This window comes from Gobio gobio, assembly GCF_949357685.1.
Source record: "Gobio gobio genome assembly, chromosome: 13".
In the NCBI taxonomy this organism is placed as follows: Eukaryota; Metazoa; Chordata; class Actinopteri; order Cypriniformes; family Gobionidae; genus Gobio; species Gobio gobio.
The window spans coordinates 32,754,578-32,779,350 of NC_137106.1; the positions used below are offsets into that span (position 1 = coordinate 32,754,578).

General features: G+C 37.9%; 1 protein-coding gene across 2 annotated transcripts in view; it reads left to right on the top strand.

The window, feature by feature from the left end:
* Positions 1-1,681: 1,681 nt before the first annotated feature.
* fam184aa (family with sequence similarity 184 member Aa) overlaps positions 1,682-24,773 on the top strand; it is a gene marked incomplete at its 3' end in the record, with an annotated part of 42,363 nt that continues 19,271 nt past the window's right edge. Inside the window, exons 1-10 of one of the 2 annotated variants that reach the window (XM_079832694.1) lie at positions 1,682-2,293; positions 6,395-7,249; positions 9,998-10,133; positions 10,395-10,576; positions 13,473-13,658; positions 14,305-14,427; positions 15,457-15,618; positions 16,029-16,150; positions 16,571-16,721; positions 23,686-23,898. In XM_079832694.1, coding sequence (XP_079688820.1) covers positions 2,093-2,293; positions 6,395-7,249; positions 9,998-10,133; positions 10,395-10,576; positions 13,473-13,658; positions 14,305-14,427; positions 15,457-15,618; positions 16,029-16,150; positions 16,571-16,721; positions 23,686-23,898 — 2,331 coding nt within the window. In that variant the 5' untranslated portion in view covers positions 1,682-2,092. The remainder of the gene's footprint in view (positions 2,294-6,394; positions 7,250-9,997; positions 10,134-10,394; positions 10,577-13,472; positions 13,659-14,304; positions 14,428-15,456; positions 15,619-16,028; positions 16,151-16,570; positions 16,722-23,685; positions 23,899-24,773) is intronic. The other variant, XM_079832695.1, reaches the window with a different exon arrangement.

Genomic DNA, 24,773 nt, shown 5'->3' on the forward strand with positions numbered 1-24,773 from the left:
ATAGAATATACAGTTTGTGAAAGTCCCCATAAAACATGAAAACCGTGTGTGTGTGTGTGTGTGTGTGTGTGTGTGTGTGTGTGTGTGTGTGTGTGTGTGTGTGTGTGTGTGTGTGTGTGTGTGTGTGTGTGTGTGTGTGTGTGTGTGAAACACCAATTTATTGGTCAAACCTATCTCGGGGAAGAAGAATTCAAATACTAATCAACATGAAAGTGTAAAAAATTGGTCACATGACCCACAGGGGTCCATTTTGTGTCCTGTTTCAGCACAGGTCACGTGGCTCCATATTTTCTCCAATGAAAAGTGCATTTTTCACTAATTTCCGTACAGTTAATCACCCACAAAAATTATAAGTCACCTTCACTGGTAAGAAAAGAAGTATTTTCAAGAACTTTACATTACATATCATCAAATGTTTTAGAGTAAATAACAAAAAACTGTGTTGCCTAAGGGAACATTGTACAATAATGGAATCGCATAAGGCCATACCAGACACAGGTTGGATACAAATATAGTTAGAAAAGTTAGAATTTTCTAAATATATTTGCATTTTTGAATGATTTTGTAATGCACTTATGAGAATAGTAATTCACATACTATAACTGCACATATTATGATCTTGACAACTTCTATAGCACTTAAAAAAGGTATAAAAAACAACCGCCAGTTGATGAGGGTGAGATTGAGGTATGAGGTATGAGGTGTCATACTGTGATGAGGAAGATAAGGTCATAGTGACAATCTGGCAGGGAGAGAGTGAGATCGAAGATGAAGATGAATTGATATGATGGTTTGGTAATACTTGTGTTCCACGATGGTATATGTTGCCTGAGAGCAACAGCTGAATTTGAAATGTTATTTTTTTTATTAAATATGAAATTTGTAATACATTAAAAACTGGATAAATGTGTTTGTTCAGGTGTCTGGTTAAAGAAATTGATTTTTTTCAATAAATATATTTATTTTTTCTACATGAAAATGTCAAATGTTTCAATTTGTCCGTTGTGGTGCAATGTTGTGTCCAAGAATAAGCAGGAAAAACGCCACAAAGAATTTTTTCCTCATTGAAATCATATTGCGTACCATAGAGGGTTAATAAAATAAAATTGATTAATTTAATAAAATTATGCCAATTAAAAGAATATATTAAAGAGAATATACCACATACATATTATATTATATAAAATGTAATTTGTATAGTTAGATATAGATCAAATGCATAATAAATCACATAATTAAAATAACAAATTATTTTAATACAATTAAATCAAAATTATAATCAAGAGAATGTACTCAATATACAATATAGTATAATATAATGTATTGTAATATGATAGATGGCTATTGGATAGTAGGCTATAATAATATTGCCCATGAATGCACACAATTAATAAACAAATGAATTTAATACAAGAAAAAAATTACAATAAAGGGAATATAGCCTACTCCATATACACCACCAGAGTATTATATTATATAAATGTATTATATTAGCCTGTGTTATATTATATTATCATCATATTAATTACACACGACTAATCATTTTGAAATGAACAAATTAACGCTAACTACACTTGTTGGTATGTCTTGGTTCTGCTATTCTTTGTTTTGTAGATAATTAATAGCAGGCCCTTTTGTATTTATATCACGTTACGTATCTGCAGCAGAAAAGCTGTGTGTGTGTGTGTGTGTGTGTGTGTGTGTGTGTGTGTGTGTGTGTGTGTGAGGCGACCTTACTGCTCTGACGTCATTTACAACTCTCTCTCTCTCCTCGATCTGCATCTGTGAAGATGCTCGAATGTTACCTTGTAGCGCTCAGTTCATTCCCGCCTTTTGATGGCTGCCTGGCTGATTTAGACCAATGATAGCCACGTCTGTCATGAATCGCTCATTTCAGACGGTAAGAAAATTGATTGTGTAGTGAGTCAGGTCAGGTAAACAGTTTTTTTTTCATCTCCAAACGGTGATAGACACGTATAGAGGAACAGGATGATGGGTTTACATGAATTCATATGGATGACAGGTATACTGATGGCGCAGGATCACCCTTAACCCACTTGCGAGGGATTTTTGATCGTGACAGTAGGTGAAGATGGCGACGGGGACGGGCTGGCAGCCGCCGTACAGCAGCACTGCCCCGGGAATCAATCCTCCCGCTGCTGCTGCTGCTTCTGGATCAGGCACCAGTCCATCCTCCACATCCAGCCATTTACTCTACGAATCTGCACTGACCATGGATTACACTCAAGATCTGCACCTGAAGATGAGTAAAAAAATAGCACAACTCACTAAGGTTGGTATGGTCACATCGCTAATATTTTGATTGCAGTATTTCAACTTTAATATGAATATACTGTCACCAGGATTCTGCATGTTTAATCCTTATCCCCCGTAGAGATGATGCCCTACATACTGCAATTTTTCAACCGCAGTGTTTTTTTTTTTTTCATGCAAAAATCTGTTTATAATCCCAGACTAGATTTGCAAGCTCCATTTAATCTATGATTCATTTATACAAAAACAACGCATAAATGCTTAATGCAGATATAATCAGTCTAGTTTATTAACATACACGTTCATCAATAGTGCATGTGCCATATTAAAATGAGAGCAATCTTTGCTTTAAATTCAAGACCTTGCATGTTCTTCCATTGACTGTTTTTGTTGAGGTTCCCAGACCTCAATGATGTATGCATGAAAACAAAAATAATTAACCTCTTATTTTCCCTTTCAGATGATTTTCATTTGTTCTTTTGATGTAAACAAAATCCAGTAGGCATGCAGATACAAGATTTTACCACAAAGTAGGCATGCATTTCACAGAAATGTGACTAATATTCATTCTTGTAATGTTGTCGTACATATAATACGCACTTTACTAATCCTTAACAGTTAACAGTGCATATCATATGCACGTAAAAAGCCATTTCTGCGTATAAATAGCTTGACAAATACAAACATAAATGTGTGCTTTAGATACGCAGTAGGAGATCATATACTGTTTATAGTACTGTACACAGATAAGGTTAAAATTGCATTTGTTATGAAGTTGAATTTGTTTTTATACTGTATATTTTCATAAGTTTCTATTAAGTCATGCATAAACATGATAATAAAATGTTAGGTATGTTTTCGAGGTATTAAAATACCCTCAGGATTTTCTCAGACTCCAGCCAGACCATTTTAAATCTATTTCATCTCTTCAATGTGGTATTTTTTAAGAAAACTAAATTGAGCTTTGTTTAGGAAAATCCGATTCCGGTTTCATGGGTTTTAAACGGACAGGGAATGTGTTAATACACTAATTAGACTAGGTAAGGCTACTTTACATAACTACAGTTGTGCAGAATAGAGAGTCCTTACAGTATGTTAATAACATGGTTGCGACAGAAAGGAATCAATTAAAGATGAAAAGGAGAACAGCGAGCGAGCAGCAAGTGAGGGCGGCTTGCTTTGATGTGCAACTCTTTAAGCACACTGAAAGAGAGTCATGATTATGAAATTCTTGGCTGGAAAAACTGTTGGCACCCAAAAAGAAAGCGAACGCTTGTTTATTAAATTAAGAGTTTGGTCTAAATCAGAAAGAGTTTGATAGAGATACAAGGAATGTGATTTGGTTAACAGGAGCTCTGAGGACTCTGAACATGTATTATGATGCATAACAGAAACATCGAGTCTAAAAATACACATTTCAATATTTGTACAGGAATGTGCAAATTGGCTAGTGCATTGAAATATGAATATGTTTATGTAAAATGGTCAATAGAAAGAATCTGTTCTGCTCTGTGGTGCCTGCCAGAGATTGTGTCCTGTGTCTGTGACATCTTCCAATGTGGCTTAGAGGGAATATTTCTTGTCTTAAAGGGAAACTTCAAGTCAAATCAGTTTTATTTATATGGCAATTTATACAATGCCAATTGTGACAAAATAGTTTCACATTATAGGAAAATAACAGAATCAGTGATGCAAACAAACTCAAATTCTGCTATAAAGGAGCTCTACAAAGGCAAGAGTCTCTGAATTATTCAGCTCAAGTCAATTTAGTGTTGATTCAGTTCAGTTCATCGCTGTACCGAATAGTTATCAGTTTAATATTGATTCAATTCATTTCAGTAACAGTGTTAATGTTGCAAAATTCATTAGTTATATAAACAAACTTGATTCAGCTATAAAGCAGCTCTACAGAAGACAATTGTGTGATCATCCAGCTCAATTCAGTTAGGACGACCAAATTCAGGTAGTTCGACCAAAAATGACAATTCTGTCATCATTACCTAGTGAAAAACCCCTATACCACAATGTATTTAAAATGAATATTTGGAGTACGAGTATCATATTTTGATGAATGTTGCAATACTTTTTGAAAGTCAGTAGAGTTCAAAATAACACTGGAGCCCATGAACTTTCGTTGTATGGACAAAGAAGAAATTAAGATCTGGCCTCCACACCGTACTTTGCTGCCCTGTGTTGACTATGATTGGATCCGCAAATACTTAAAGTGTATATATAATCAAAGTTTAATAATGACAAAAAGCATGACAATCAATCACAAAATCACAGATTTGAAGGGTGCTGATAGCTAGGGGTGGGCGATATCTCGATATTTAAAATATATCGAGATATTTTTTAAACACGATATGGATTTTGACATATCGTATATATCGATATATTGTTTACATTTAATTCTGATTCCGCCACTTTGCTTCGCTCGCTCGCCCCTCCCCTCGCGTGTTGTCATGGCGGCGTCCGCAACCAGCTCGGAGGCTACAGAACTCGTCTTAAAAACAACTGGCTCCATTATATGGAGATACTTTGATTTTAAGGCGTCGGGCGAACAGCAGACAGATGTCTACTGCCATGAATGCCGACAGTTGGTTCTCAAACAGTTGGTTCTTGATCCAAGATACAGTATACCTAGGCAGCATTACTTTGCGAGACAAGAACTCCCGCGACTGTACACTACAGAGAGAGAGCGGCTTGCTTTCTGGAGAAGGTTAACGTTACTTACTATGCCCTTGATTTGAGTTGTTTTATTTTTGAATGAAAATTCATTATTTGCATGTGTTTTAAAGCCTTGCCATGCGCTTTCCCGAGCGCGCGCACTAAAAGCCTGTCAAACAAGCGATTACTGGACTAAATCTTACTGCGCTAATACTGTCAAATACACACAAGGTTAACATAAACACAGTCAGTTATGTCTAAAGTGAAAGTAAAATCGGCGCGTGTCTGTATATTAAGATGCGTGAAAGTCTTAAATTGACAGCAGGGCAGCCTAGTGAACACGCTGCCGCTTGTCCTTAAAGGGACAGTTCACTCTAAAATGATGTCATTATTTACTCACTCTAATGTTGTTCCAAACCTGTATTATTTTCTTCTGTTGAACACAGACAGCTGATGGTAGCGATTGACATTCCTATTATTATTTCCTACAATGGGGACCAGCAACTGTTTGGTTTCCAATATTCTTCAAAATATATGTTATGTCCAACAGAAGAAAGAACTTTATTCATGTTTAAAACAACTTGAGCACGAGTAATCAATGACAGAATTTTCATTTTTGAGTGAACTATTCCTTTAGTGGTTAATAAAATAACAAAAGACAAAGAAAAAGTCACTCACGGCTCTTGACTGAAAAACTATTACAGTAGCTTTAATAAGAATCAATGTATATTTTATAGTGAAGTCTATGTAGTGTTTTATTTTTACATTTATTAATTCAATTTCATACTAATATGCTGCTGTATAGCTCTGAGCTGCCAGTGTAAATCTTTATAAATATATATTTATTTTATATTATACAGTACACTAGGAATGTGTACAAGGGTTTTTAAAAGTAAAGTTTTAAGTTTAAGTAAGGTTTTTCAAGTCTTTAGTAAAATAAAGAAAGTAAAATAAAGAAAGAGTATTGCAATAAAAAAATAGTATTTTTTCCTCCTGAAGCTCTTGCTGTTCGGCTAAGAATAGAATAGCAAAAATCTGATGCGACTAGCCATCAGAACCGAACCGAACCGAAAACCGTGGTTAAAAAAAAACCGAGGTATGTATTGAACCGTGGACTAACTGTATTGTTGCATCCCTACTTTGTTCCTGCATGAACTGCCTACCTCTTTGCACTTCAATAAAAAAAAAAACTTTGTGGTATTTGGCATATTTGTTTTTGCAGTAGTTTTTGGGGGGTTATTTTTCCTGTAAAGATAGAGATATATATCGTATATCGAGATATAGCAAAATATATCGAGATATATTTTTTGCTCCATATCGCCCAGCCCTACTGATAGCTAATGACAGATTTTTAGAGGGCGTGAGATGAAAGACAGAGAGGCTGTCCAGAAATGGCTATGAATTTTCTGCAGCTGTATAAAAACTGATTCTTCATCACCCATGTTTTTCATAGGTCATTTACGCCCTCAACACGAAAAACGACGAGCATGAAGATGCCATCCAGTCTCTGAAGGAGGCCCATGATGAGGAGGTGCAGCACATCCTGACGGAGACTAGAGAGAAGATCTTTCACTACAAGAGCAAGATCGGGGATGAGGCCGACCTGAAACGGCGACTACAGTCTCTGGAGGAATCTGTGGAGCTGCATGAACACATGAAGCGCCAAGCGCTGGCAGAGTTCGAGATGTACCGTCAGCGCATGGAGGACACGCAGCTCTGCACGGAGGCCCAGCACACGCAACGCGTGGTCTCCATGTCCCGTGAAGTGGAGGAGATGCGGCACGAGTTCGAGGAGAAGCTGCGCTCCTTCAGCCAGGTGCAAGCCCAGTTTGAGCAGGAAAAACGGCGGGCGCTGGAGGAGCTCAAGTCCACCCACCGACATGAAGTCCAGGAGCTGTTGGAAAGCCAGGAGAACCAGAGTGCATCCTCAAGCCTGGAACAGGAGAAACTGTCCGAGCTGCACCGTACGGAGCTGGAGTCGCTCATGGAGCGTGTGGAGGAGCTGATGCAGGACAAGGTTCGGCTGGTGGAGGAATACGAGGCCAAGCTGAGCAAAGCTCAAGGGTTCTACGAACGCGAGCTGGAGGCCATGAGGCGAACGCAGCAGCTCACCACTGAGAACTTGCTGGCCTGGAAGAGGACGGAGGTGGAACTGAGGAAGGAGTTTCAGATGCAGGAGGCGGCGCTTCAAAGGACCCTATGTAAACTCCGTTCTGAACTGCACAGAGCTCAGGATGAGGCACGAGAGAGCAGGGACAAGACCAACAGACTGCAGGCATCTCTTAACAATGCAGAAGTCACAATTACGGTAATGATTTGAGCATTTTCAGTAAATGGACATTCATTAAAAGGTGCTTCTTCAATTCGAGGCATTTTTATAGGGTTAGATTTTATTAAAACTATCAGAACTTTTTTATTTGTTTTACATTAAAGTCATATTAAAATAGCCTTGGAATGTCTTACGGTGTCTTTATGATTTAATTTAAGGGTTTTATCCTTTTCCCAAACCCAAAATTTTTATCTAAAAACGGAAATCTATCATAAATTACACATTTTTAAAAACTATAATCTGAACAAGAAATTAAATGTACACTAGCATTCAAAAGTTACATTTTTATTGTTATGCTATAAAAGTTATGCTTATCAATGCTGCATTTAGTTGATAATACAGTAAAAACAGTAATATTCAACAATAACAAATAAATTCAGTCAATGACAAATAACAACAATAACAAACGATAATACGATTTTTTTAAACACATTTTAAGATGTAATTTCTAATTTCATCTTAATATTTTTTGGGAAACTGTGAACCTTTTTAGAAACTTTTTTACAGGATTTTATGATAATTCGAAAGTTAGATAAATATTTAAAATAGAATTTTTTTTTAACATTATAATTGTTTTTATTGTCACTTTAAATCAATTTAACCCATCCTTGCTAAATAATTAACTTCTTTAAAAAAATCTTACTGACCCCAAAGTTTTGACAAACGGTAGTATATTTTCATTTACCTTATTTTCACATACCTTAATTTTGACCGTAATAATTTTATCAATAGTCTACCAATAAGAAAAAATGTCATGAGACAAAAAGTACGAAAATTTGACGCATGAGCTAAAGATAATTATGATATTGTACATTATTTCCCAAATGTAACTTTGCAAAAGTGTGAAAATAATATGTAGTTGTCTTTATTTGGAATATTTAAAATGCTAGCTATGATATTAGCCAGTAACACTTTAGTGTATGGTCCAATTCTTACTATTAACTAGTTGCTTATTATCATGCATATTACTAGGATGTTGGTTGTTTTTTAGTATTATAAAGCACATATTAATGCTTTTGTCTATATGACCATTGCCACAACTGTTTAGTTTTGTTCGTGGACTTTGTTTTCATTTGTCACACGTTCCTTTGTTCAGTTTCCCGCCACTAGTCTGTCTCCCTTGTTACCATCATCATTAAGGCCAATTTATACTTCTGCGTCGAGTGCACGCAGAGGGTACGGCGTACCCTACGCATAGACGCGTTGGTTACGCCGTACCCTACGCCGTAGCCTGACGCGCACCTCTCCAAAAATGTAACAACGCGTCAATTCTACGCGGACCGCAAGCGCTGTGATTGGTCTGCCAGAACCCTTCCCTCAGGTCAATAAATAAATAAAAAATCTGCGATAGGAGACTGTGTGTGTGTGTGTGTCCAGAAATTGGATGATAGTTCCTTACGTCTGCTATAACACACTATTTTGCAGTCCAGCGATTCTTTATGGTAGTAAATAAATACATAGATCCGCTGAATATAGTTTATTTATTTTCTCATTAAATCCAAAGATGTTAATCAGTAATTGTATATCAAGAACAGGGACACATTAGGGTATATTTCGTGAATGAAGTCTCCACAACAACAATCGCTTGCTGAGCCACCGCTAGTGAAAACAGCGGCCACGAGCTCCGCATGATTTCACAAATGCATTCCAGCGCCAGATCGCCTTATTTAACTTTACTAATCAACTAGAGATGCTTAATTTGTATTAGATACAACAACTCAAGCTGCAAGAAAAGCCGCTCTCTCACTGCTGCTGATATTCCGACATGAATGTACAGATTCTACACATCAAGCTGCTTCTTCTTCGGCTGTTGTCTTGATTACACCAACATGCCCGAGGACACTGCCTACTAGCGTCTGCATGTGTAATTGCACATTGACGCAGACAACAGCGCAGAAGTATAAATGCTCACGACGGCGTCGGCTACGCGCGTAGCCTACGGCGTACACTACGGCGTACACTCGACGCAGAAGTATAAATGGGCCTTTAGCTGATTTGTGTCAGCTGTGATCTGTTAATTATCCTCGTTTGTATTTAAGTTAAGCTATTTAAGTTCCTCCTGTTCACTCTGTCTTTGTCCGATCACCGTTATGTTTAAGTGTGTTGTACTTTTGCCCGTCTGCCTGTCTTGCCTTTATTTGAGATGAAACTACGTTTGGAATTGAATCTGCCTGTCTTCGTCTTCCTGCCTGCGCAAACCGCTACAACCATATTCTTAATCCCTTAATCCTACCCAAACCTAAATGTAACAACTACCTTACTAATCAGTAATTAGGAGTTTATTGAGGCAAAAGTCATAGGTAATAGTTATAAGTAGTTAATAGTGAGAATTGGACCCTAATCTAAAGTGTGACCTATTAGCTTTAGCAGGACAAAAGAGGCGACTGTATTCCAAAATGTTTAAAAGTAATTTCCATTTCACAATGCATAATTTGAGATGTGGTGGAAATAAAATAGATGTAAAGTAAAATATTCATGATGGTTGAGAAAAAAACGAACAAAAACAAATGACAGAATTCTCCCATGATGCATGTATGCACAGTGCACTGTACATTGTTTGTGGCCAAATTACATAAAGTATGAGTGTGAATAGTTTGTTTAGATTCCACTGAGCCTTAAATAATATGCTTTAAAATATATTGGGTACTTATTTTTAAGAACACCATTGAGATGAGTTTGTGAGTTTAGATGGTTTATAAAAAATAATATTGTAATTTTATTTGACAGGAGTTACACAAGCAGCTGGAAGAGGCCATACAGGATGGAGAGATTTGGGTGATGCAACTGAAAGATACAGAATATGAGCTGGATGGAAGCAGAGATCGAGTTCAGCAGCAGGCCAATGAAATCCTTCACAAAGCCAGTGAGAATAATGTCATGACCAAATTGCATTTTTCTTCAGTGCATGACTGAATCACTCAAGCTGCAATGTGAGGGTTATTTTTTAGAGAGGTTACAGTCTTGTGATTGCATGGCAGGGATTGATTTAGCTCTGAATTTTCACTTGAATGATGGTCAGTTTTTGTATTGGTGATTGACTCCTTCATAACCACAAATAGTATGTCATATTTGATTTTTGAGGAAGAATTAATCTAACAAAGCACCCCATGTATTTCATCAACAGGTCAGATAGGCTCTCTTCAAGCGACCCAAATGAGCCACGAGGCCACTATCAGGGACCTTGGCTCAGAGCAGAACCGCCTGAAGGAGAAGATCCTACAGCTGGAGGAGGAGAGAGAGAGACTTCGGAAACAGATTCAAACACTGGAAGAACAACAGCATCAGAAGATCCTTAATCTGGAGAAGGCAAGTCATTCTTCACCTTTTCTTTTTTATTTATAATGGCTGATGGGAGACAGGAATGAAAAGCTATTTGGAAGCAATAACATGTATTACATACAATACCGTTCAAAAGTAACATTTTATTTTGAAAGAAATTAATATTTTCATTCTGCAAGGATACATTCAAAGCAGCAAATCAGCATATTAGAATGATTTCTAAAGGGTCATGTGACACTGAACTGCTAAAAATTCAGCTTTGCATAAAAGGAATAAATAACATTTATATACTTTGTAGACACTTTTCTCAAAATTTGAAAATATATTAAAATTGTATATAAAAATATATTAAAGTTGTTTTAAATTGTATAAATATTTTACAATATTATTAATTTTACGGTAACACTTTACAATAAGGTTTCATTAGTTAACTACATTAGTTAACATTAACTAATAATGAACTGCATATGCAAATTAACATGTGAATGTTAATTTCAACATTTACTAATACTGTACATTATTGAAATCAAAAGTTGTATTTGTTTACATTAGTTAATGCACTGTGAACTAACAAACAATGAACTTCTGTATTTTTATTAACTAATGTTAACAAAGATTAAAGGGTACATAACACGCAGTTTCTGCCAATCTCATGTTAATCTTGAGTACCCATAGAGTAGTATTGCATTTTTCATATCTCTGAAGAGTCTTTAGTTTTATCATATATATAAAAGACAGATACAATGTACCGATACTTTCCGAAAACAGCCGGACTCGTGGAGTCGTGCTGTGGGCGGAGCTAAAGAGTCACAAGCACACCACCGACCTAAAAAGACTTGGCATCCATCTAAAAATCTCTATGAACGAGAGCATATTAAAACGTGGATAAATCAACTTACAGCTTTCATTGTCAATTGTGCTCGCTCCTGTTGCCTGTCCTCGAGCTGGCAACTCGCGTGAGCATCAAGTCTGTGGAGGAGGAGGGAGCGGGGGAAACAATGATCTCCAATGTTTTAAATTTGGCCTGCAGTACATATTTCGACCACTAGCTGTCAACACACCACACCTTTAAAGGGGTGGTAAAACACATTCTTTTGAAGGCTTGACTGTGTTTGTGGGGTGCACTGTAACATGTGTTCATGCTTCGTTTAAAAAAAAATTGCCTTATTTTTCATATATTTGACCTTTATTCTACACTGCTCTGTCCCTCCTTGTAAAACGGTCTGATGCTTTCCGGGTTGTATGAAGCCGGTCCCTCAAAAATACGCAGTGGGCTCAGATTGGTTAGCTGGCCCAGTGTGTTCTGATTCGTGTGTTCTGAACCGCAGTGCACGTCGGAAACGTCACGCCCCTTACCGGAGGCTGTGCTTTGGTCAGTATTAGAAACAACGGCGTCAATAAAACCATATGAGCCCGAATCAGACCCAGAACATTTGAGTGAAGATGATCGAGCAGAACCTGTTCAGTCCTCAAGAGTAAAGACTGCGGATCTATAATGATCGCTACTGAATGGCACTTTAACTTTTGTATTTTTAGAACGATTATAGCCAAATATCTGTCGCAAGAACTAACCCAAAACGAACACTAAGCACTGGCTTTAACTAGTAAGTTAGCCAAATCACACACAGAACCATGTTTAGCATGCCTGTAGATAAACAATACATAAAAGCTCTAATCAAAGAATCATTTACACTAATGCCAAGTTCGCTGTTGAGATTTTAACGTTAGTGTTTGTAACGATAGGTGTTCGTCGGATAACGTTAAGTATGAATGAGCATTTAACAGACTGGTTTGCAGAACAGTGTTGTCATCTGTTTACTTCCTTGCTACAACCTATTACAGGAAAACACATCGATGAAAAATAAATCAGACTTACAGGTTGTGGCCCGTAAACAGCTTCTGTTTGTAAATCCAGCTTTCAGGACAAGCCGTTGTGCATATCCTGTATTGAACTCGCAAAGTTTGTGGAAGTTTGTGTTGTCCTCCGTGAAATGTGCAGCGCGCGCGTCGTGCATCCACGCACCGGCAGTGTTTTTTTCACGCAGCTGACGTTGTGCAAATCTGGCATTGAAATCGCGAAGACGGTGGATGTTTTCCTCTGTTAGATGTGCTGCAGGGAGCCCTGCGCGCGCCTGATTCCCCGCTGACTCAAACACACGTGCATATAACATGCTGTATGTTAAACGCTCTGCAACGCACCCCCGTCCCAAGGAAGGCTGAACAGAGCAAGTACCCCAGACCTGCAATCCGGATGAAAATAACAGCGTTTCCTTGGCATCGCGGCAACAGCACTCCAGCCTAACTATACCACAACTGCGCCGCGATACAAAATGGCCTCACCCCCCCTTATTTAATATTCTCGGAGGAGGGGTTTATGTAAATATTGAGCCTGTTGATGTCACCAACCCTGGAGGAATGTGTGTAGTCGCCTACTGGCCGTTTGCTGTAGTTCTTAGAAACTGATTTCTTTAAAAGCAAATATCTCCCTTTGCTTTAAACTTTGAACGTTGTAACTTTGCAGATGTTGTTTATGCTCAAGCAGCAACATTACACGTTAGCTAAAGTTAGAATAGTGAAATCGTGGTTTACCACCCCTTTAATGTCCTAATATAGGCTACATTGATGCAACATGACAAATTCCCTTCAATATTAATTTATTGCTGGATCAATATGGGTTTTCCCATAACAGATTTTTTGATTTTTACATTTAGTCCCCTCTAATATTTGGTTATAATCAATATACAAACCAATATCAGTACCTCTGAGTCCAGTATATATATACAAACCAAATATTATTTACACAATCTGTTGCTTAACAGCATTTTGAAGTCAGTCACTGCCAACTGGAAACAATTATCAGGTATTCAACACAAGATATTGAGACTTTACAAAAAGTGTAAATGAAGCTGTGCTGTTTTGGCAGACGCTTCGTGAGGAAAAGCAGAGCTGTGAGATGGAGCTGGCGCAAATCAGGGCCAAATACGAGGAGGAAACGGCCTGTCTGAAAGAAAGCCAGGCAGAATCCTTAGAGGAACTCAAGGAGAAGCACAGGGTCCAGCAGGAAAGTGCTCGCAATGCCGCAGAGAGAGAGAAGAACCAGCTGCTCAGTGTAAGAACATATATTTTTTTACAATGGATTTTGTGTTTAAGCTTATGTGTTTGTTTATATGTATTCATACCTTTTCTGGGCTTTTGCTTTATTAGCAGTTGCGCTTTAGATAGTCCCTCCCTTGTGTTCTCTTTTACTTTTTGTTATTCTCTGTGTTCTGTTCAATAAAAATAAACTGCAACTTCTTAAAGCAAAAACAAATAAAAAATATGAATATTCAGTCCTACTAGACAAGACTGGTGGATTATCACTGTTCCCAAGCCATCTATTAAAACCCTGAGAGCTATGGCAAATTACATTTTCTGCTCCTCCATGAGTGGTGTTGATTATGCAAACAGCCGTTTCTCATTGCAATGATGACAATGAGACAGTGATCTTATTCCCACTGTTTTTGTGATGCTCCATAAAAATAGCTCTCAATCATGACAAATATTTATACTAATCTTCTTGTCACCTCATGACAATCACGTCACTTTAGTTTTTGAAAATTCCTCTGTGCTCAACAAAGCTCTTTTACAGCTCCTGTGTAATTAAATGGAAAAAGACTCCATCTGTCATCAGCATTGTCCTCCTGTCTGTATTCACCTCTCATTTCAATGCTCTGCTATGGCTTTTCTAATGTTTTCTTTTCATTTTACTATCCCAGGAGATGAGACAACAGTTTGATATCCGCCGTCTGTCATTGGAAGAACAGAGAAACCACCTGCAACAGCAACTGGAGACCATACGAGAGGAACTCACTACCAAGCTCAACATGGCCAACCAAGAGGTTTATATTAGCACCTGTTCTTTTTTTTGTTTAGATAAACTTTTCTGCTTCAAAACACATCTCATGGTAGCTAGATTTAGAATTTTTTGTCTGGTCCAAAATGGGTTAGACGGTTGATGAGCTGCATTTCTAGCTGGTGGACCTCGTTTTGAATTTTAAGTCAGTATTATTACATATAAAATTATTAATATATTGTTACTTAAAATACAATACAATTTTTATTAAATAAAATTAAATAAAATATTCGGGGGAAAAAATGTAAACGTATTTTATTTCAGCTAGTTGACAAGGCAACATTTCTCATTTTTATTTGGTTTAACTTGATGTGCTAAAATAAAACTGAAATAAAAAGTTGAACCAGGAACAAGGCAAAATGACTCAAAAACCATGTTTCCATGTTTTTTCAGAAGTAGCCTCTTAATCATTTTTATTATATGTTACACCAATATTGATATGGTCTGCTTCCAATATCAGTCTGTGACCATTTATATTATATTATATTATATTATATTATATTATATTATATTATATTATATTATATTATATTATATTATATTATATTATATTATATTATATTATATTATATTATATTATATTATATTATATTATACAGATTTTTGTCATCAGGTAGGATGGAATGCTTTAGCGTTTAGAGAAACACCACAGAATTAATTGCTAATGCTTGTTTTTTCACCAAAAAAAGATGTCACTTCCTGAAGAATAATGTCTTTTGTAATATATAAATAAGAAAAAGGACATCATGAAGAAAATTTCTTAATACATTTTTAATTCTTTATTTAAAGCACATGGCAAAGATGGCCGCCAAAGTAGAGCAGTTTTGTTTTTATTTACCTCATGTTCATTTTATTTCAATATTTTGACGGAAATTATATACTCTTATATGTAATTTCCATCTTTAAAAATTGTGAGTTTAAAATTGTATTCATTATCTATGTAAGAAAATGGTAAGAATGACCCATATATTTTGATTTTATACATGCATTTGATTGTCGTTTTGGCTTCTCTCAGGTGTCCCATTTGAAGGATCTTGTGAAGGAGAGTGAAGAAAATCTTGATTCTGCTGAGAGCCACATCTCCTGTCTTAAAGACAGCCAGGAAAAGCTTCTCATCGAGTTGGATGCCACTAGGGCAAGAGTGAGAGAGACAAGCAATCTGCTCACGGATCTACAAGTAAAATGCTCCACTTTTCTTTTCTTTTTTACGCCATTTATTATGAATTACATGCATTTTGAGTCTGGCTTTTGTTAGATAGAAAAATAGAAGCATTTAGATATAAAATTATAAAATAAAAGTTCTTTCATGCTTTTAGAAGCGTGAAAACCACTGATACATCTCGCCGTTTAGAGGGAGAAGCGGGAATTCGGCGTGGCAATCACTGCAATAGGAGATGGATAATGGAGCATGGCGGGGATCTTAAAAGAAAAATTAAGCCTCATTCAATTTTTAAGACACCCAGAAACATCCGCTTTTGTTTTGCACTAAAGCCTGCAAAGTGCAGGAGGAGCCATTTATATAATCAGCTCTACTAGAAACTGCTTTCTCTCTTTGCTTTCCCATGATGAATCATTATCCACTCACAGGAGGAGATAGAAACCCAGAAACAGCAACATGAAGCCAGGGTCATCACTATCAAAACAGAGGAGAAACAGAAAATGGACAAAATCACAGAGGAGCTGGATCTCAAGTGGACCGATGCTCTAAGGTGCTGCTCAAAACATGCGAGTCATGCATTACTGTAGACAAGATGGAGCTAAAAACAGAGCAAGATTTTTCTGTGCACAGTGCGTTAAATTGAATAAACTGTGACTGTACACAGTGTTTGTTTTTTACACGGCAAATCAAATCTAAAATAAGAGCAGTCTGTCCTGCATCAGAGCCTGTGACAAATCCTCATACACAGGCATGCATTTGGATTAAAATATGCTAATTACAAGAGTAAGAGGTTAACATCTAATCGCAGAGAAGTACACAATATACAGTGAGGTGACTGAGACATCTGTGAGGTTCTTATTAACATTTTTATATCTCACTTTCAGAGTCACTTTCACGCTGTTTAAGTAATGTATCCTTGTATCTGTTTCACCCTGTCAGTTGCACCCTCTATTTCTCTTTTTCGTCTCAGGGATGAGCTGAAGGGTCTTCGGGAGGAGCTTACAGCCGAACATCAGGCAGAGAAACAGATGGCCCTGACACAACTTTCCCAGCAGAGAGACCTGGAGATGATGGCAGCCAGGGAGAGCTGGCAGAGGAAGGTGGAGGACCTCCTGGAACAGGTAATGGAAGGTCACACATGTGACTTTTTGTCATATAACCCTGTAGCTCAAGACTGGTTGCCCACTGAAGCTAAGCAGGGTTGAGCCTGGTCAGTACCTGGATGGGAGACCTCCTGGGGAAAAAAAAGTTTCTGCTGGAAGAGGTGTTAGTGAGGCCAGCAGGGGGCGCTCACCCTGTGGTCTGTGTGGGTCCTAACGCCCCAGTATAGTGATGGGCACTCTGGCCAAATTTTCCTATAGGCCTCTGTCCATCATCATGGCCTCCTTATCATCCCCATATACTGATTGGCTTCATCAGTCTGTCTCCTCTCCACCTATAAGCTGGTGTGTGTGGTGGGCGTTCTGGTGCAATATGGCTGATGTCGCATCATCCAGGTGGATTAATGGTGGTTGAGGAGATTCCTTCCTTTCCATATGTAAAGTGCTTTGAGTGCAGAGAAAAGCTCTATATAAATGTAACAGATTATTATTATTATTATTTATAACTACACTCTCAAAAAGAACAGTTCCAAAAGGTTTTCGCAGCGATGCCATTTAAGAAGCTTTCAGTGAACAGTTCTTAAAGGGGTGGTAAAACACATTGTTTTGAAGGCTTGATTGTGTTTGTGGGGTGCACTGTAACATGTGTTCATGCTTCGTTTTTAAAAAAAAATCATTATTTTTCATATATTTGACATTTATTCTACACTGCTCTGTCCCTCCTTGTAAAACGGTCTGATGCTTTCCGGGTTGTATGAAGCCAGTCCCTCAAAAATACGCAGTGGGCTCAGATTGGTTAGCTGGCCCAGTGTGTTGTGATTCGCTAACCGCAGTGCACGTTTGTCGGAAACGTTACGCCCCTTACCGGTAGACTGTGCTTTGGTCAGTATTAGAAACGATGGCGTCAATAAAACCACACCAATCTGAGCCCGAATCAGACCCAGAACATTTTAGTGAAGATGATCGAGCAGAACCTGTTCAGTCCTAATGAGTAAAGACTGCGGATCTATAGTGATCGCTACTGAATGGCACAGTTACTTTTGTATTTTTAGAACGATTATAGCCAAATATCTGTCGCAAGAACTATTAACCCAAAACACTAAACACTGGCTTTACTATAGTAGCCAAATCACACACAGAACCATGTTTAGCATGCCTGTAGATAAATAATACATAAAAGCTCTAATCAAAGAATAATTTACACTAATGCCAAGTTCGCTGTTGAGATTTTAACGTTAACGTGCATTTAACATGTTGTATGTTAAACGCTCTGCAACGCACCCCTGTCCCTATGAAGGCTGAACAAAGCAAGTACCCCAGACCTGCAATCCGGATGAATGAAACATCGTTTCCTTGGCATCGCGGCAACAACACTCCAGCCTAACTATACCACAACAGCGCCGCGATACAAAATGGCGCCCCCGACCCCCCTATTTAATATTCTCGGAGGAGGGGTTTATGTAAATATTGAGCCTGTTGATGTCACCAACCCTGGAGGAATGTGTGTAGTCGCCTACTGGCCGTTTGCTGTAGTTCTGAGAAATGGATTTCTTTAAAAGCAAATATCTCCCTTTGCTTTAAACTTTGAACGTTGTAACTTTGCAGATGTTGTTTATGCTAAAGCAGCAACATTACACGCTAGCTAAAGTTAGAATAGTGAAATCGTGGTTTACCACCCCTTTAAAAGAAAATGTTTTGTTCTCAGTATGAAGGACATTTTAATAAATAAAAAAAACCTTTTCCACTATAAAGAACCTTTTTGCAATGGAAAGATTCCATGGATGTTAAAGTTTTTTTATGGAACCATTGGTGCCAATAAAGAACCTTTATTTTTAAAGGCGCAATATGTAATTTTCGCCGCTTGGAGTAGCTTATTCAAAACAAAGGCGTAGCTTGATGATGCCATTGATGAATTCGCAGGATCGTGGGAGTTGTTGTCTTCACCTCTACAGCCGGTGGAAAAGAATCCGACAAGACTCGATCTGTGTAGACCTGTCGCGATAGTCAATAAATCAATTAATCGCACGATAAAAAAATTGTTTTGGGGAGGTGTTTATACTCGACGCGCAAACTGGGTGCCGGCGTGATGAGACGTCATGCTCGGCCAGATTCGCCTGGAACTCGTGCTTCTTCGGTTGCGGAGCCGCGCGCAAAGTTACAAAATTTTATGTGCACACCGCCAAGCGAAATGGGGTCTCGCGCACTCAACGCCCACTACCGCCCGCTCCGTGTTGACGCCATTTTTGCCGCGCGCACCCTCGCGCTCGTGCGGACGCATCGAGTTTAAACAAGGCTTAAAGCTACACTGAAGTTGGCAGTTTGATAAATGCAAGTTAATTCTTCAGCTTAATCTTTGTGTGCTTCAAGTTCAATCTTTGTGTGCTAAAAAGGCACATAAATTCCTGTAGAGATAGCAAAACATATTCTCCTTTTTTTGCCAAATAAATGAAAAGCATGTCATCAATGTCTTCTCTCTTGCTGTATCAAAATCTCACCTAGCTTTCCTCAGAGATGGTCCCAATAATGTGTTTAAAGTCAAGTCAAATTCAGTTTGTGCATGATTACATGATATAACAATTTTTTTAATACTGTATCCTAAATATTTGTGGATAATTAACCTAAATATCATATGCTGAAGTAAATTTCTGGAGTGTTAACGATTAAAAGAAAAAAACAACAACAAAAACCGTACAGAACCGAAAACCGTGAGCCTAAAACTGGGATACGAACCGTGCCACCCATAATATGCACCTAAAACACAATCATCCATTGCAGTTTTCATCCATTTTATTTATTGTTTTTGGTATTTATTCAAGTGCATTTTTTGTTAACAGACTGAGAGTCCATTGCTTTTATTGTTTTTGGTTGTTTTGTTCATTTATTGTGGATATTTAAAATGTTTTCCATTTTCAGTGTAAAATAGTCTTTAGAAATAAAAGTTTATTGATCTTTGAAAAGGTGTACCTGCATTATTATGCCATTATCATTATTTTAGATGAAAATGGTCTCAGAACGACAATATTATCGTTTATCGCAATAATTTCTTGGCCAATTTATCGTCCAGCAAAATCTGTTATCGTGACAGGCCTAGATCTGTGTATATGTTCTTACAAACAAACATTTGCAAGAACAAATAAAAAATGTAACCAAACAAAGCATTTGTAAATATATATATATATATATATATATATATAAAGCTAATGTAGCAAATGTTTATACAAATTTAAACAAAAATGTAACAAATCAAAACCAATGTTTGTAAAAACCAAAATGTAGCAAATCAAAAGTTTATATTAAAAAAACAACAACAAAAAACAGGCAAATCTTTCATATTTGAATTATTTTTGTGTAACTGGATCATTCATTAGGGCAAAATAAGTTGCTGAGTACCTAATATATGTTGAAATGCATATGTCATCAATCATGTCATGTTAATGTGCTAGTGTTTCTGACACCAATACCATGAATATTTCTGAATGTTTCGTTTTTCCAGCTCAGTTGTAAACGAAGTCTGTCTGGCCTGGGAAGGGAGCTTTGCATTTTGAAAGCAGGGTATAATCTACTGTACATAGCTTTTTTATTTTAAAAGTTCAAGGAAATTCCTGTTTTCCATCATATATCTCCTTGAATGTATTAATTTGGAGTGGTATGACATCCGAGACCATAAGAAGTCCCATAGCTGTGGTTCTTATTTGAGTAACTGTCAATAACTTTCATCAGTCATTTAGTTCAGATTGAAGTGATGTTATTTTTTTTATTCTGATGCTGTCAAGGCTCTTTTGGTCTTGTGCAATATCACTTACAAAGTCATAACTTGCTTGACAGTAAATTCTAGATATTCAGAATGTAACCACAGTCCCTAGTGTGCAACCTCGTTTCCCATGATGCTCTGCATGTTTGGCACTTTCTGTAATGTGACAGCCTGCCTGTGCTCTGTCTCTCAGTCGCTTTCAAGAGTCACGTCACTGTTGCTTATGTCAAGAGCCTCCAAAAGTTGCTGCGTCAGATATCTGTCAGCATCTCTTGATGCGTGTTGTTTGCCTTTAGTGTTTCTTTAGGTCAGTGGCCTTCATATCATGTAAAACTAGAGATCTACACTGTCTATCGGTGACTTTATTTTTACATATTTGAATTTTTGTTTTGTTGTTGGCATCAGGCTGACAGAAGCAGACTATATCAGTATCAGGGCTTTTTCAGTTCAAACAGTATGCTCTCTGACAGATTACTAAATAGGTATCAATCTTTTGTAATACGTATTCAAATCAGCACTGTCAATTTAGCACATTCATTTAGTGTGCCTAATCATATAAAACACAGTTAATTAATTATACTAAACACAATTAATCATTATATCCTGACTCCTGTGTGTGTTGCCCCTACGTCTACATCGGAAAGATTTACAACTCGATTGCAAAACAGACTGCTATGACTATGTGTCATTGTTTGTTTCAGGCAATGATGGATGAAGGCAGGATCTAGGTGCAGCAATACTTTTAATAAAACAAAACTCAAAATAGCAAGATACTGGAACAGGCAAAATACAAACAGAACAACGCAACAATATCTAACAAAGACTGACCAAGAACTGAGGAAAGCACTGGATTAAATATGCTGGACAAACAAATTATCTATTGAGATAATAGACCTTTATCACACTTCCTATTTCCGGTGAGGGAAGCGGTGTACCGCTACTTCCGGTCACATCGCAACGCAATCAAAACTAATGTCAGAATCCTCTCGCCGGTGTTATTGCAGCAATCCGACTGCTCTAATTCTAAACCACGACACCCTTACCTCAGATTTCACGATTTTCTAGGGTTTACAAAGAATGGTGTGAAAAGGGAAAAACATCCAGTGTGCGGCAGTCCTGTGGGCCAAAATGCCTTGTTGATGCTAGAGGTCAGAGGAGAATGGGCTGACTGATTCAAGCTGATAGAAGAGCAACTTTGACTGAAATAACCACTCGTTACAACCGAGGTATGCAGCAAAGCATTTGTGAAGCCACAACACGCACAACCTTGAGGCGGATGGGCTACAACAGCAGAAGACCCCACCGGGTACCACTCATCTCCACTACAAATAGGAAAAAGAGGCTACAATTTGCACAAGCTCACCAAAATTGGACAGTTGAAGACTGGAAAAATGTTGCCTGGCCTGATGAGTCGCGATTTCTGTTGAGACATTCAGATGGTAGAGTCAGAATTTGGCGTAAACAGAATGAAAACATGGATCCATCATGCCTTGATACCACTGTGCAGGGTGGTGGTGGTGGTGTAATGGTGTGGGGGATGTTTTCTTGGCACACTTTAGGCCCCTTAGTGCCAATTGGGCATCGTTTAAATGCCACGGCCTACCTGAGCATTGTTTCTGACCATGTCCATCCCTTTATGACCACCATGTACCCATCCTCTGATGGCTACTTCCAGCAGGATAATGCACCATGTCACAAAGCTCGAATCATTTCAAATTGGTTTCTTGAACATGACAATGAGTTCACTGTACTAAAATGGCCCCCACAGTCACCAGATCTCAACCCAATAGAGCATCTTTGGGATGTGGTGGAACGGGAGCTTCGTGCCCTGGATGTGCATCCCACAAATCTCCATCAACTGCAAGATGGTATCCTATCAATATGGGCCAACATTTCTAAAGAATGCTTTCAGCACCTTGTTGAATCAATGCCAATTAAGGCATCAACGTAGAATTAAGGCAGTTCTGAAGGCGAAAGGTGGTCAAACACAGTATTAGTATGGTGTTCCTAATAATCCTTTAGGTGAGTGTATATTTGATGGCATAATACATTTATGTCTTATAAATGTCTTTATTTTGGCCACTTGATTAATGATTCATTTGATTAATTAATACATGTTATTAAATTGATTAATCAATTGACAGCCTTAACTTAAATGTTTCTATGCCTGATTTAATTAAAATTTTATTTTTTATCTAGCTTTTTAAGGGGGAAAAAAGCTGTAAAAAGTAATAATATCGACAATTATGTTGATAATTGGCCATAGACATGAATTATCAGCCAATATTTCCATTAAGGGTGCGTCCCAAAGCAATGAAGTCTCTGTGAGATACTATTTCCTTCTTAGTTCATCAAGATGGATAGACTTTGGTCTGTAGGGAGGTTACAGTGTGGTTTAGAAATCAACTTCAGCGTGGTCCTTCAACCTTAAATAATCCTGTGACTTATAAATCCCTCGACAGACAAATCTGTGTGTGAATTCAAATGCAGTGTAGTCCAGGCACTGAAAAGACTCCCCTCTTGTTTTGCTCTCATTTTATAGCCTCTGTGTCTATTTTCGGCCTGCCATTTGCTGCATGCAGAGATGTGCTTGCCATCTCGTGTTTATTCTCTTTCTTGGTGATTAGCAAGAATTCTCTTTATTATTATTTTTTTTATCCTAGGCCTCATCTCATTTTTATCTATTTAGTCATATTCCATTGGTAGATTAGCCATTTAGATAACATATTACTCTTCTCAAAGGGTATCCCTGGGGTAATTCAGGAAATACTACACAACACATCTGAATTAATATATTTTACTAACATAAAACAGATGATAAAGCTTGACAAAAGGCCGTACCAGCAGTTAAAATTATTGCAATACATGCAGTTGATGTCATATTTCATCTGTATAACAGGGCAATTTGTGAAAAGCTTGCATTTTAGATTGCTTTTAGCATTGTAATTTATCAGTCTCTGTTTAATGACTCATGTCCCATACTGATCGATGCAATAATATATTGTGTTAAGTCGGTGTTCTTGTTTTTGCAGTAACTTTGGATCCAAATCCCAATGCTTAACATTTTTCTTTTGACTTCAAAATATCAGCTTTTTTCCCCCTGACTGTTGTCTACTTCACCTTCACCCAAATCTAAGTCATCCACAGTTCCCAATTTGCATCTCTCTGAGGGATCGGGCTTCCAATTTCTATACGAGTCTTTTGAACCTGTTCTCTGTGTTTCTGTTGTTTCAGATCTCTCTACTGAAGCAGAGCCTGGAGCTACAGATGTCGCAGTCGAAAAACGCGCTGCAGCAATTACAGGCGCAGTTCAGCCAAGAGCGCGAGCACCTGGCGCAGCAGTTGCAGGAACTGGCACTGGAGCATCAACACAGAGAGTGCCGCCTGCAGGAGGCCCAATGCTGCGCCATGCAGGACATGGAGGACGCGCAACAAATCGAGCTTAGGGTACCTGCATTTTACATAAACACAGGCTACACAAATGCAAATTCACACACAATGACATGAGCATGTGGAGTTACAATTCTACAGTATTTCCAAAATAACTCTGATGTGTGCGCTTCATCAATTATAGACACTTTTGGCTCTGTGGACTTTTAGCAAATACTTTTTAAACTCACTAGTTTAGGGTTATCAACACGTTAACATATGCAATTAAAAAAGCTTGCAGAAAATAAAGTTTTGTGGGAATCATCCATCAATCTGATCTGTTTACTTTGCCGGATATAGCAAATGATGACAAAATAAACACGTAAAACAAGATAAATGAAGTATGCGTAATTTCATAAATAGGGGTTTTATAATTTTTTTTCTTTTTAGGTATTATTTTCACAAAATGTTCATCTATTTCCAGCCCTATTTAATATTTAAGGTTTCCTTTCAGTCGGTCATGTTCGATGCCCCACGTCAGACTGACCGACGAATAGGAATCTCGCTAGAGAGGCCAATCTACTTCGAATGCAACTAAACGAGCCAATGCACATTTGGCATGCGATGATTGCATCAGCTGCTCTGCCACGCAGCGCGGGTATATAATGAGCAGCAGGTGCATCCCATCTTTTGCTTTTCTCTTCAGAGCTGAGCGGTTATGTTTCTGCTCTCTACAAAGCAGTGTTTAATTAAAGCGATTCAAGCTCTTCAAGGAGAGCCTGTCCTGGTTTGGCGATATGGAAGCGGGGTTGATTCCTCTTTGTTTTTTCTTGGTTTCGCCTTAAGTGTGTAAAATGTTGTTCTCACAGCTGGTGACACAGCGCTGAAAAGCTGTTATAACAGCTGGTAAGATGGCGCCTGCAAAGAGAGGGAGAGCACACTACAGGCTGCAC